The sequence below is a fragment of the Colius striatus genome, chromosome 9, assembly GCF_028858725.1.
Source record: "Colius striatus isolate bColStr4 chromosome 9, bColStr4.1.hap1, whole genome shotgun sequence".
In the NCBI taxonomy this organism is placed as follows: Eukaryota; Metazoa; Chordata; class Aves; order Coliiformes; family Coliidae; genus Colius; species Colius striatus.
Window position 1 is genome coordinate 2,928,180 of NC_084767.1, and position 13,859 is coordinate 2,942,038.

Genomic DNA, 13,859 nt, shown 5'->3' on the forward strand with positions numbered 1-13,859 from the left:
ACCTCACAAGTTCAAGGCAGATAAGTATAGGTGAGTGATGGAGAGAAGTAGTTGTTTGGTTTGAAGGGTTGGTTGGTTTGGTTGATTTGGTTGATTGATTTGGTTTGATGGAGAGGAAGAGATTGTTTGGTTTGCTTTTAGGATAATACTAGCTGCCATGGGGAGACTGCCACAAATGGAAAGGCTTATTTATTTGTTCCTTGTTCCCCTTCTGATTATTTTTGTTCTGTGGGCAACTGGAACCCCTTCAACTGATGCCGCCTGCCACTGACAACTCTGTAGACTGGTGAGGTTGCTGCTCCCTGATGTATTTCTCTCCTTGCTGTCCTGAGAACCAAGTGCTGAGATTGTTTAGACTTCTTTTTTTTTGAGTGGCTATCAGCCCAGAGCCCTCTGCTATTTATCTAGAGACATGAGGTAGCTTTTCCTACATTGTGCTCCCATCATCCCAAAGTCTGGTTGCTGTAGTCATCTTACTTGCTATTTTTCCACCTCCCCCTCCATCCTTTGGGAGGCATTCATCCCAATTCCAGACAATACTGAATGTGCTGCTTTAAATAGTCCCTTTTGAGCTCTCAAATTCCTGTTGAAGATGTTGCTGGAAGATAATGCCAGACATACACTCTTCCCCCACATCCGTCCCCATGGAAGTTTTGGACAGGGTTTAATGCATATAGCTGTCCAGTAATCCCCTCTCAGCCTGTGTATGAGGATTGCTAATAAAGGCATTTTGCAGGGAGGAAACAAGCTATTAACAGGTTCCAGCAAGGTCTGATCTCCAGCTACACAACAGACTCTCCCATCACATTTTATCCGTATTCAAACCAGTAGAGCTCTGGGGAAATTGCATTTTCCAGTTGTGACTGTGTGTAAGTCTCCCCTCCCTGATGCCAAGGTGGCAGAGTGAGTGGATCTGAACTCTGGTGCTTTTGGGCAGGGGGAGCTGCAGGGGCTCTGTGTACTGCAGGAAGCACAGTCTTCCTGCCTTGGCTCTCCTGTTGCCAAGGGAACAAGCCCTTCAAAACAAGGCAAGTCGCTTCAAACTCATCACTTGTGCAAAAACCTCTTCCCTTAGGTTTGAGGCATGCTGTTTTGTTTAAAGCAGTTTACCTTTTCTCAACAAGCTCTTGGAGATTTTTGGAGCTGGAAGATTGAAGCTCAGTACCATGAATGAGATGTCATCTTTGCCCTTGGTTTGATGCTGCCCTGGTCATTGTTGTCCTCTTAGTGGTCTTGGTCAGACTCTCAGTGTCAGCCTCACTAGAGGCCAGGCTACTTCAATGTTCTGGCACTCCTAGAAAAGACAGCACAGACCAAACAGACTGCAAAGTCTAAGCTATGTGTTCACCCAGAAAGCACATTTGAAAAATCTTTGTGCCCTTACAATTGAGATGCTTCCCTTGCTCTGCATCTTTGTGCCCAAAGCACAGAGATAGTCCTTGCAACTAACATTTTGCCACGTTGCACCTGATCCTTGCAGAGTGTATGTGCACAGGGATACTTCCTGAAATATTGCTGCTAATGTTTATGTCCTAAATGAGAATTTGTTTGGTAACAAAGCATTGAACAACCTGCAGTATGTTGTGGTAGGAGAGAAACTCAACCTGTATGAGTAACTGCTATCTAGAAGGGTGTCATTTCTGACTGTTGCTGGCTCAGTTGCCTGTTTCCAACTGTCAAGTGGACTGGACTGTTTAATCATTAATCAGGGAGTAGGGAAAATATAAACGTCCTTCCTCAAATGTTGTGTCTCTCAAGGAAAGAACCATTTGGATGTTTTTGAGCCAAGCTGTAGTCTGCTGTAGGGAGATGACCCTTCTTAGACTCGTTAATCCATTGTTTAAGGAAAAGAAATAATGTTTAGAAATAGAGTAGCAACACAGAACATAGACAGGGTCAAAGGGTCTCCCTTAGTCCTGAGTAGAAGTCCCCAGAACTGGCATTCATGTGGGAATGTCACTAAGCAGTAAGTTGTTGAAAGTTACCTGGGAAATTGTTACCGCTTTCTGTGGTTCTTTTTGTGTGTCTTTTGTTATAAGCAAGGGGTTAATTCAGTTCCATTTCTCAAAACAGTCAGCAATCGAAGACCATACAGAGAGTACTATGTGGATCCCTTAGGAGAACCTTCAGAGAAAGCCTGGGTTGCTGGGAAAGCTATTGTCCTCTTTGAAGGAAGACATCAGTTTGAAGAGCTGCCTGTCCTGCGGAGGAGAGGAAAGCAAAAGGAAAAAGGCTACAAACATAAGGTGAAAAATCTCTTTGCCCTGACATGTTTTTGATGCTTTGAATCTGCGCTGTACAAAGTATTCCTTTATGCCTGGAATTGTGCTTGGGCAGCTTTCTTCTGTGGCAGTGACTGCAGCAACACGAGCAGGGAAGTGATTCTTTGCATCCTTAGAATGAGCAGTTTATAAGCTGCCAGGAGTTTCTAGGCTCTCTTTTAAGTTGGGGTGTGGCCTGCTGCTTTTATTGCCTAGACAGCTATCAGAGGCAGAGCAGTCTCACTGTTCCTCTGCTCTGAGCAGCCCTCTCCTGATGTTTATTACGGAGCTTCTAAATAACTTCCTGTGCTCTCTGGCAGCCTCTTTTGGCTGATCTGAAGCAGAGGTGGAGCTGCACGCTTCACTAGATCACTGGCTGAGATAAAGCAGTGGGATTTTTAGCCCTGCTTCAGTAATTCCCTGTAGAGAAACCTGAGAGGACTTATCATTTGGCTTGGAATACATTTTATCAGTGAGCCTGTGGGAATGAGTTTTGTGGCTCATCGCATCATCTCCATTTCCAACCATAACAACCCTGAGCAGTTACAGCCAGTGTAATGTGAAGTGACGTGAGGATCTGCTCTTCATCTTTAGGAAGGTGACTGGAGAAGTTAAGTTCTTAGTATTGCTAAGGTGAAGTAGTACAGAGGCTGCTGTGTTGCTGTGAGGGAGCAGATAGTCAAACCAGACACCACTGCCTGTTATTTTTAATTCTCTTTTTTTCCTAGAGGTTTGTTAGTGAAGTGCTTAACCCATGTTAATGCAAAACCATCAGATTAAATGTGCTTCTGCAGATGTTGAGCCCCTGGGTGCAATACTTTAATTTGGTTTTCCTTTTTCAGGGGCATTTTCAGTATCTTCTCTTTAAGAATTTATCTTCTTGTTTTCTTGACCCCCTAGTAACTAGTTACATGCTCCCATCCCAAGTGACTTTCCTGCTCCTATGAGTCCTGTGTGTGAATGGCTACAATACAGGGAAGCAAATGTTTGTTGCTCACATTAATACCCAGCTTTACATGCCTGGAAGGCAAGGTGTGATGTGAAGCTGAAAGTTTTGGCTGCTTTGCTGTTGGGCTCCATAAAACTTACTCAATCTGCTGAAATGAGGTTTTGTTTGGGTAGGATTTTTAAAGGAAAAGTGTCAGAAATTTGAGTCGTTCCTCCTGCCTTGTAAATGACTTTGATTTTAGGAGTGGTTGTGAAGCCTTTGACTTGCTGTTGTGCAGCCAAGAACTATTTATGTTGATAAGTTTCTTACTGTTACTAGTTAGCAGTTTCCTGTCTGGTATGGAGAGTGCTTTTTGTTTTATATTAAAGGTACAGAGTTAAAGCTGAGACTTCTAGGTAATGCATGTCTTGAATTTGATAAGAGCCTGTTTTAGATGTGTGTGTATCTCATGTTTGTACCAGGGTGAGTTGCTGGAGAGGGAAGATTGAATTGTGCTCTGAGTTCCCGGATGCAGGAGTAATCAAGAATGAGTAAAGCAAGCACATCTGTTCAAATATTTAGATGACAATAGTGCTGCAGTTGCCTTGAGATGCTTGTTGGCTGTTGCTTTGCATTTCTGTGCTAGAGATCCATGCCATAGACGTTCCCTTTAACCAGCTACTGTGTTGAGGGTGTGCTGGGATGCCAGGACATCAGATTCCTGGGAGACCTGTGCATGCAGGAACCTTTTTGCTGTTCTGGGAACTCGCAGGGATTTTTATTAGGCTCAGTAGGAGTGCAGCGTACTTAACCCAGGAGGAGTATTCTCTGTGTCCACTAGGCACAGTCTCTGGGACCCCATATGATTGTCTTAAAGATGCAAAATGCAGGACTCTGTGCCTGTATGTCTCTGTCTCACTTTTATTGCTGACCTCATCTTTTTTTTTCTTTCTCTTTTTTGTCTCCTCTAACTTAAAGGTTCCTCAAAGATTTATGGCTAAATGGAAAGTAAGTGTTGGACAGGCAGAAGACATTCTTCTTGGGGGGCCAGAGGATCAAAAGTGCAGCCAGAACTCCAGCGAGCTGGACAGTGAGAAGGAAGTGCAGTCAGAATGCTATGCCAGCAGCGACCCTGGAGCAGAAAGGGACAGGCAGCTGAATGGCTGTTTTAAATCCTTGGCATTTGACTCCAGACACCTGGCCAGTGAAAAAAGAAAATTGCACATGAAGCCACATGTGAAAAAAAGCTCTGACAGCAGAAAAAGGACTAGAGTAAAAAAGATTGGCACGAGAGGGGAAGCATCCAGGGGAGAAATCAGAGAAAAAACGCCAGACAGCATAGTTAGAAACGTGATTGTCGGGGACCTACCAGATAAACATGCGTCTCAGGAGCTTCAACGGATGGCCAGCAGCCTGACAGCATCCAGTAGCACCAGGGGAAACCATTTGCTTTCCTCAATGGGAGAGAGACGTTTTGAAAAGACCCCTTTGAAACCGGACTATGAGACTCGTAAAAGCGATGCTCTGAAGAGCACTCTCCAAGGGGATTTGTTTTCCAACACACCTTTGGAGAGAGAGAAGAGCTCCCTGGGCATCTTGTGCAGTTCCAAATTACAAATACACTATTCTGCATCTGATGCTGGTGTTGAGAAGAAGCAAACTGAATCGGATTCGTCCTCTTCCCTCTCAGATGGTGGGAACAGTGATGCAGATACCATGGACCAAAGTTCAGAGAGAGCCTCGAGCGCTCTTGAAGTTAGTGATTCTTCAGATAAAGTGGAGAAGGAATTTCCTATGACATCAAGTGGAAACATTAAGCTTTCCATGTACCTTTCTCAGAAGAGCAACAGAAGGGCCAGGAAGAAGTCGTACAGAGATCGCAAAGCTCTGGGAGGCTCAGTAACCAGCAGACTTGATGCTGAATTTGCAGACGGGGAGCTTGAAGTAGGCTTCTCTGATGCTGAGATGTCATTGCCGGCTCTCGAGCACTCCTCAGATGCGAGAAATGACAATCTTTCCCTAGCAAAAAAGCACACTACTCCCCAAAGTGTTTCCAAGGACAGCTCCTGGCCTGCTGCCGCAAACCAAGCAATCTTAAAACCGAAAAGCATGAAATTGCCCCGAATCAGGAGTATAAAATGCAAGCATAAAGAAAAAGCTGCTGGATTGGAGGCTTCTCTTGCAGAAGAGGAGGGTGGTGTGAATCACTGCCCTTCTGATACCAAAGGTTTCTCTGGCCTTCAGAGAGATTCTCTTCAGAGGAGCGGAAAAGTCGACGGTCAGAAACTGTTAAACAACATGCACGAGAAAGCCAGGGATTCTGCTGAAATAGAAACAGCTGTGGTGAAACACGTCCTGTCGGAGCTGAAGGAGCTGTCCTACCGCTCCATGAACGATGACGCGGGTGACTCTGGCACTCCAAAGGCCACAGTGCCTTTACTTTTCCCTTCCGCCTCGGGTCACGGTCGTTTGCCCATTGAGCCAGACTATAAATTCAGCACCTTGTTAATGATGTTGAAGGATATGCACGACAGTAAGACAAAAGAGCAGCAGCTGATGACTGGTCAAAATATAGTCCCGTTTCGAAATACCAACACGACTGACGTTTCTGGAAGCAACACTTCGAGTTGTCTGAAGTCCTTGTCTATTGTAGGTCCCCCGTATAAAATAGAAAAAAATGGAGATTGTGTCCAGGAAACAGTAAATCCAAACTCTGCTCTAAGCAACTCCTCCTTTTCATGCAGTCCTCCAACCAAGTTGCCAGGGATTGGTACTAGTAAAAGGGAGCCCGCGAGTACTGCTGTTTCTGGGACAAACGGCACAAATTGCATGCCCAAACGCAACTGTTCAAAATCTAAGCAGTCATCAAAGCTTGGAGATAAAACAGTTTCAAACAGAAAGGACTTAAAACCAGGAGGGCCAAGTAAGTTGCTAAGTCGGTTATCCAGAGATTCAGGAGAACATGCATTCCGCGTTCATGGTTCGGTTACCAGTCCTCTAGGTAATGAAGCAGAAGATACTGAGAGGAAAGAGTCTGTTGATTTAACAGAACATTCAACTGATGAAGACTCTGCCAGTTTATCTGATGACAATTTAGATCGTGTTGGAAGGAGACCTGAAGCTGGTAGAAATATTGAGAGCTGCACTGCTGCTGAGAATGGGGAGAGTCCAGACTTGGATTCAGAGGCAAACAGTGAGAGCTCTCTTGGTGATGAGTCTAATGATGTAAATCACGTAGCACCCAAAAAGCGATGGCAGCGTTTTAACCAAAGCAGTGCTAGATCTAATAAGCACATCAGTAGATCTAGGGAACAAGGAAACTTGGAGAGTGCCTTTGGCCTGAATTCTCGTGGCTTTTCACTGAAGGGAAATGAGTGCTTGGGACGTAGGCATACCCCTCGTTCAAAGGTGCTTGAGGGAGACCCGACAGGTCAGGACTATGAGAATCATTTAGACTTAGTTGAGAAACGTTTGAATGTATGTGGTAAGCCAAACAACAGTGTGATGGACTCAGAAACAGAGCTTGGCAACTTTGCTCCCCAGTCTGAATTCTCTGCACAAGGTAAGGGAGCTGGACTTGCGCCAGAGTGTGTATTTCTATACATTTTATACTTTTTCATTTAAAGCATAAGTTATGGATCTTGGGGCTGTTTGACAACATGGAGATGTGTGCATCTGAGCTGAAGAAAGTGCTATGCCTTGGTTTTGGGTTCTCTATACGCACAGAGGACGAAGAAGGCAGAGCTATAGTGGGAATTTGCTTAGCTTTTTGGGCAGGAAGCTTAAACACATGACAAATCATTAGTTTCTCCACAGTGGTAGGTAAAAGCATCCTTCTGAGTTCAGGATTTTTTTTAACCTTCACAGTATGTTCCTTAGAAGCCACGTGCTTGGTGTTACCTGGATAGATCAGTGCTAGAAGGTTGTGGGAAACTTGAGCCTCAGTAGCTGCTCTTCTTTTCCTTTCTATTGATGTTTGACATGGAGTCTGTGGCTTCTTGTGTAGGATTTCATCAGGACAATGTTTTGGGGTTTTTTTCTCCTTTTAGTGTGGAATTTTAATAGTTGCTAAGAATGAATTGGGGAACCCCACAGTTTTCCTAATTTACAGCTCTGGTGTGGTTGCCTGAGGGGTGAAGGGGAAGCTACCAGGGAGGCTGGATGGGAGGTGGATCTGGAAGATGGCAGGCAGAAGTAAAGCAGCGTCATTGGCAGGGAAATGACCTAGGAAGGAGGAGGCTTCTGAGGAACTCAAGGTTGGACACCCATGCCTCTCACGGAGACAGGGATGTTTTGTTAAAGCCAGAAAAGGGGAATCTGTGGAGTGAATAGGTCCAGCAGATCCACGTTCAACACATTGTTCTCAGGCTTCTGGGGAAGCAAACCATAGTGAAAAGAACACCATGAATTTTTTACATAGATTTTACCAAACTGAATTGCTCAAGTCTGTTTGCAGTATCATAAATTAATCTAATGGGACATAATTTTGAACCTATGTGTGTTTTGTCACAGAGATGTTTCTTTAGTGCACGTTTTGGTGTGTGTATTTTGCTGTTAATGGTTGTTGAAGGTTTCCTGTACCTCTCGTTTCAATGTGGAAAAGGCAGCTCCTGGCTTAGTAGTTGTAGGACTTGCCCAAGGCAAGTCACAGCAGGCACAGAAAATTAGTGTGTGGGGTAAAAGTTCTGGCTTGAAATCGTGACAAGCTTAATCATTCACTGGCTCCTCTGGCTGTGACCTTGTGTTTTTGAGGACTTAAGTCTTGGCAGAGCAGGTGAGAGGATGCCTATTGTTTTGGGACCATCAAGGCTCTGCTGCAGGAGCGTCACAGCCCACCTGAGTTCCTTGTTTGCACAAAGATGGAGATGAGTTCTCATAGCTTCATGATGGTTTTGCAATTGAAGTGTCCCTGTAATGTTGCTTTGTGAGATGAAGAAGCCAGTCTAAAGAGAGAGATAGAGAAGAATTGCTGCTGAGAGATAATAATGTTGGGAGAGGAAGGCAGCAGGCTCCTGGGCAAGATGGCACTGGTAAAGAGGAGGGCAGGATGCTGGTGCTGCATACAGGGTTGCAGTGAGGGCCTGGGTTTGCTTCGAAAAGTGACAGATCAGCAACAGCAGTGTATTCTAATTCCCCTGCCCTAAATAGCATGTGAGCCTTGAAGCAAGCCTCAAGCTTACCTAGGCAGACATGCTGTAGGGAGGCAGCAGAGCCTCTGTGCCTGGGGAGCTGTCTGCACTGATGTTGAATCCCCAGTGTGCTGGTGGTAGCGAGTCTAATGCTGTGAGAAGATCATTTGTGGAAACCATTTGGGCAAGGCCAATTACAAGGTAGAGAGAGTGATGTTTTAAGTTTGACTGCAGCTTTCAGAAAAGAAAGTACTTCCTCTGCTTGCCAGTGCTTTGAGAAGACATGGCTAATCCTTTTCTGCAGCAAGCAGAAATCGGTGTAAGGGACAGACAGGCTGTAGTCACAACTGTGTCATTTCCACTGACCTCAAACTATATGAAGTCTTCATCATGGTTGAATGGCAACCTTTGGCATATTTTTGCTCCAAAAATGTGTAGTGGTGCAATTCAGAGCAAATAAAGCAGAAGTGAAGACTGGTGGAATTTGTTGATGTAAAACAATATTATAAATAGTGATTTCATCAGGTATGTGATTTGCCAGTGCCAGTCAGACTGCATTTGGATGCTTGTATGGGATTCATATTGTGGGGAAAAAAACTGTGATGAAGCCAGTCCTTCTGCTCTGCTATGAGGCTTTGGGGCTCTAAATAGTTGCCCAGTGAGGATACTTATCCTCTAACTACTGTGCTCAAATGTCTGTTTTACCCAGAGACCCGTGCAGAGCATTAATAGAGGCTGAAAATAGCAGTGTTTGAGAAGGTTGTTCCTCTCTTCTCTTTTGGCCAAGTTTGATGTTTTCATGCTTGTTTAACCACAAAGCCACAATAAAGTGTAGCAGTCTTGTCCAACATCCCTGTTCTGAAGTGTTGCACTGGAATGCTTTGTTATAAAACATCTCTGTTTTAAAGAAGAAAAAGCCACGTCCTACGCATGAAAAGAAGTGAAGAGGGTATTTATTGTTTGTTCGTACATTTCCAAGAGACCACAAATGTTTTTGTGACTAGGAGAAATCTTTTGATGATGATATGTTACAATTTTGAAAGCTAAGAAAGGGGAAAAGTCAAAGGTATTCTGAGAAGTGAGAAAAAGACAGAAGGTTGCTTTTCATCTTGCTTTTGCAGCTTGTTGAGTCAAGGTCACTCAGAGCCTTAAGGCTCTTATTTTTTAAGAGCTGGAGTGTGTTGGGGTATTGAGGTGATACAGCATGGGTGCTTGGGTTTGCATGGAGGAAATACCTGTTACTGGGTTTCCCTTGCAATGGCACAGCATTGTGTTAAAACAAAGACCTATGAGCCCTGAAGAGCTTGCAGCCTGGTGAGGACTGCTCACTGTTCACTCCTTGATCTCACTGTGGAACCTATTGTCAGAAAGCAAAGGCAATGAATGGGTTTGGAGTACTAGATAGGGAATACAAGGCTCTTGTGTATAGAAAAATATGCCAGGGAGGAGGGGAAGGGAAGGAGTTACACTGGTGTGTTACTAGTGAAAGAAGTGACTGAACTGTGTTACGGGAAGACCATGTTTTCCTGTGTCCCTGCACTAATACCAGAGCAGTTTGGGTTAACAGCAAATTAGGAGCCTGAGTTGCTAATGGTCTTAGGATTTGTTAAAAGTATCACAAAGTTAGGTGTAGTTTGTCTAGGGAGATGTTGAGTAAAATTCCAAGAGTCTGTCAGTCAGATATCTAATGTTCTTTGATTCTTTATCTGAAATCCTTGAAGTCTCCCAGGTCCTTGTAAGGATTGTGGAAAAAGGCTCAAAAATTGTAAGGCTGTATTGGAGAGAAGGAAGCATCAGGGCTTTCCCCACACGGAGGCTCTGGAAGAGAAGGCAGGAACAACCGTTATCTACAGATTATGAGGAGAGTTTTGTCTTGTGATCACCTCAGAAACACAGTCTTGAAGCTACTTTTCTTTTCCTTAGTACATTCAGAGAGAAAACGCCTTAGAAAGCCAAGTAAACGGCTTCTGGAATATGCAGAAGAATATGATCACTTATTTGCACCCAAGAAAAAATCAAAGAAGGGCCAGGAGCAATTGCAAAAGGTGGGTGAAGGCTGATGTGCTCTTTCTGGCTATACTCTGGGGCTCTGATCTGTGTGTCTTCAAAGTGTTCTTACTGGCTTAGCGTTCTTGCTGTGTGCAGTGCTGTGCAGGATGAATGTTTTCACCAACATATTTCACTACACTAGGTGAATTCTGTGGTGAGATCTGAATTTGAAGGAGGTCTTCCTGCACAATGCAGTCCTGACAGAGATGGCCAGCGGGGGCCAAGTTCTTTGGTTTCAACTCCATCTTCAACCAAAGAGTCCCCTCCAGTCCTTGAAGCGGAGTGCTCCTTCTCAGAACTAGGATCCCATTCTGCTGATCCCACTCATCAGCTTCTAGAAGGACCTTCAGATTTTCCAGAGCTAGTGCTTTCTTCCTCAGATGTTTCTGAAGTTTCTGCTTCTCCAGATGCAGAAGAGAGATTCCTAAAATCAGGTAAGTGGGAGATTGTGTGGTTCTGCTTCGTAAGTGAACGTGTCGCAAGTGCAGCAGAGACAGTGGCTTTGGTCAGTGTGAGAAGGTTAGTAGCAGATGATATGATAGTTTGGTTTTGCTTTGCTTCATTCAGTGACCATTGCTGGTGCTGGAAAGTGAGAGAGGGCAGTGCAGTGAGTGACCCAGTGAGCTGAATGATTACATTTAAATGCTGTTGGCTCCTTAGTTCCTGGCACAGAATATTGCTTTGTCCAAATGAAGGAAGTCACTCCTGAGTCCTTATCATCTCTGCTTGCAAACAGTGCCATCCCTTTAACTTGAAAGTCTCTTTCTGCTGTTAAAACCTTTTGTATGGACATTGCTGTGCTGAGGTTGAGACACAAAGTCTACAATCTGCAGAGCTTGTGGGGTGAGCTTTTTGCAGTCTTGGTGAGCTCAGGGAATTGTAGCACAAAAATCCCTCTGAAAAAACTTTTTTTCTTAAAGGTTCTCCTCATCTGTAGAAATTGTTGGAGACTTGTACTAGCAGCAAGCCAAGACCTGGCTTCCAGTAAGGCCCAGCATGCAAAGAGTGAGTGTGGTCTGATGGACTCTTCCTCTTTCCAGCAGAGACAGTATTGGGGTCTGCTTTGCAGTACGTTTGTTCTGTGGTAGCATGTCCAGAATTGAAGCCCTGGTGGTCTGGCTATACTGACTTGGAGGGAACACTGTTCCTGTTCTAAAGAGCCTGTACTCAAAAAAATTACACCAAGCAGATGGAGAGGTACCAGTCACTGGGAGGTCAGTTAGCCTGTTGTGTTTGAGGGCAGAGGGATTGCCCTTGAAGGCTTGTGGATGTCAGAAATGGAAAGTGGGAGAAGATTACAAGAACGAAAAATAGGGATGTAAACCTGAGGTTGGAGATGCAAGAACAGAGCAGGTTGCAGTAGTAGGAGCAAGCATCCAGTATACAGAGGTTGCCTAGCTCTTCCTCTTGCTGAAGCACACAGAGCCCAAGCTGTTGGAAGGGACTTGCCTTGAGAACAATGCTGTGTTGTCCCTCCAGTAGGCATCTGCTGTGTAAGCAGTGCACACAGAGGTGTGTGTCACAGAAGGGACACGGCCAGGGCTGGTAAAGCAGGTGAAGAGGGAAGGGTGGGTAGCAGGCTGTTGCTGTGGAGTGTCCTGATCTCTGAACATCACCGTTTCCTGGTCATTCTAAGTTCATACTGTTGCCAAAGTTAGTGTGGATGAGCCCAGGTCTAGACACTTGTTACCTCCTGAGTGCCAGCAAAAAGCTTGAGTTGGAGATGGTGCAGATTACTGCTGGTTTGTTTGGGGTGTCCTTTGCCAGGTGATTTTAAAAGGGAGTGTGTCCTTTAGCCTGTTTACACAGCAGGAGTGCTGATGTGAGTGGCGTGGGAGTGCAGGCAGCACTGTGTTTGTCTGTGGTGAGACTGGCTTATGCCAGATCAAAGTGATTGGGAAATTAAGACCTGAATTGTGCTGCCAGGATGTTACCTGCTGGCGTTGACTTCACAATCGCTCTCCTGTGGATGGATTTCTGGTTTACATATTGAGGTATGCCTGAAGGGCATGGCAGATTGAGGTCCATTTTTGTGGAAGTTGTACAGAAACAGGTAATTGGCATCTCTGCACAAGGAGCTTGTGTTCCCAAAGCCAGGGTGAAGCAGATTGTTTTGAACCTTTGCCTGATGTTTGCTTAATGGTCTTAGTCTGACTGAAGAGAAGAAAACCACCCATTTATCTGATGTGAAGAGTTTCATTGCAGGAAACTTTGAAAGCAAGCGTCAAAGGAAGCCCACTAAAAAGCTCTTGGAATCCAATGATTTGGACACTGCCTTTATGCCAAAGAAGGAGGAGTGGACAACCCCAAAGAAGGTACTTTCCCAATAAGTCTTTTAAAAAAACAGATATAAAACAAGCCTAGAATGCAGATACAGTGCCATGGGCTGTGGCCTGGGATCAGAGGTCCACCCTTCCCAAAGGGACTGGTTACTGTGCTGTGATGAAGAAATCTGCTGAATACAGATGTGTTCCCTGCCCCTTCTCACTTTTAATGGGGATTGGATAGTTCTGGCTTTAAAACCTCCCGTCTTCATTGATTTATATGGAGAAGGAGTCATCTGGATGCTGACTGGGAACGTGTGAGCAGAAGTGTTCTGTGCAGAGGCTTTCTGTCACTGTTATGTTGCAGTGTAGCTTGAGCTTGAACCCCCAAGGCTTAGTCCTTTTCCCTCAGACTTCCTCTCAGTGTTACCTTCCCAAGTGAGCTGGTGAGTAGTATGTAAGTGCAGAGCTTGTAGCAGGATGGAGGCTTGAGTTGCATCACACTTAGTATATGGTGCTTGGTGCAGTATTGTAAAGAAAAGGCTGCTCTTCTCCACTAAAAGTACTCAATATTCAGTGACATGGTTTGGAAAAAAGCATGTTGCAAGAAACTTATCAAGTGGTGTATGTGCACAAGACTGATTGCCTCTGTTTTTAAGGTTGATTAATAGTTTTTCCTCCTCTCCTTATTCTCTCTCTGCGTGGCACAGCCTTAATACAGTTTTCATGGTTACAGTAATGCAGAGGGCAGTGTATTTCAGTCTTAAGCTTTGTAAAAGCATAAAGCCAGAAGAGAATCTCTCTTCCCAGCAGCTCACAGGGTGTTAGCAGCCTTTCTGGGATTGCTCAGGAAACAGAGGATGATGCTGGTGAGCTCAAAAGACAGCAGACTCAGCATTCCTCCCCGCCCAGAGACTTGACTTTTGCATGTGAGGTCTATCACATGCACAAAACAAATGTTTTCTTGCAAAATCTCTAATCACTGATGAATTCAGGACCTGAACTGTAAGTTACACGTTGCAGTTGATTGTAAAGGCTCAAAGTGGTCGAGGAATGTGCATCTCTGATTTGCATCTGGTGACTCGACTCTGTTGTGCATTTGTAGGGCACTGGCCCTTCGGAAAGCGACAGCTCTGAGCTCTATTCACCAGCCCACTGCACGGATCTGGGAGAAGGTAAGTTAAGACAGGGCTGTGGGGCTGTAAACTGTTGGTGACGTTTGAATCGG

The 13,859-nt window shown here is 44.8% G+C and overlaps 1 protein-coding gene across 4 annotated transcripts in view; it reads left to right on the forward strand.

Moving 5' to 3' along the window:
* NSD1 (nuclear receptor binding SET domain protein 1) overlaps positions 1 to 13,859 on the forward strand; it is a 63,651-nt gene that overhangs the window by 17,100 nt on the left and 32,692 nt on the right. For 3 of the 4 annotated variants that reach the window (XR_009819255.1, XM_062002372.1, XM_062002370.1), the window contains exons 4-9: positions 2,074 to 2,246; positions 4,168 to 6,751; positions 10,242 to 10,363; positions 10,510 to 10,801; positions 12,573 to 12,682; positions 13,737 to 13,806. Coding sequence is in view for 3 of the 4 variants with exons in the window: in XM_062002372.1 (XP_061858356.1) it covers positions 2,074 to 2,246; positions 4,168 to 6,751; positions 10,242 to 10,363; positions 10,510 to 10,801; positions 12,573 to 12,682; positions 13,737 to 13,806 (3,351 nt within the window). In the remaining variant the exon portion in view is untranslated. The remainder of the gene's footprint in view (positions 1 to 2,073; positions 2,247 to 4,167; positions 6,752 to 10,241; positions 10,364 to 10,509; positions 10,802 to 12,572; positions 12,683 to 13,736; positions 13,807 to 13,859) is intronic. The other variant, XM_062002371.1, reaches the window with a different exon arrangement.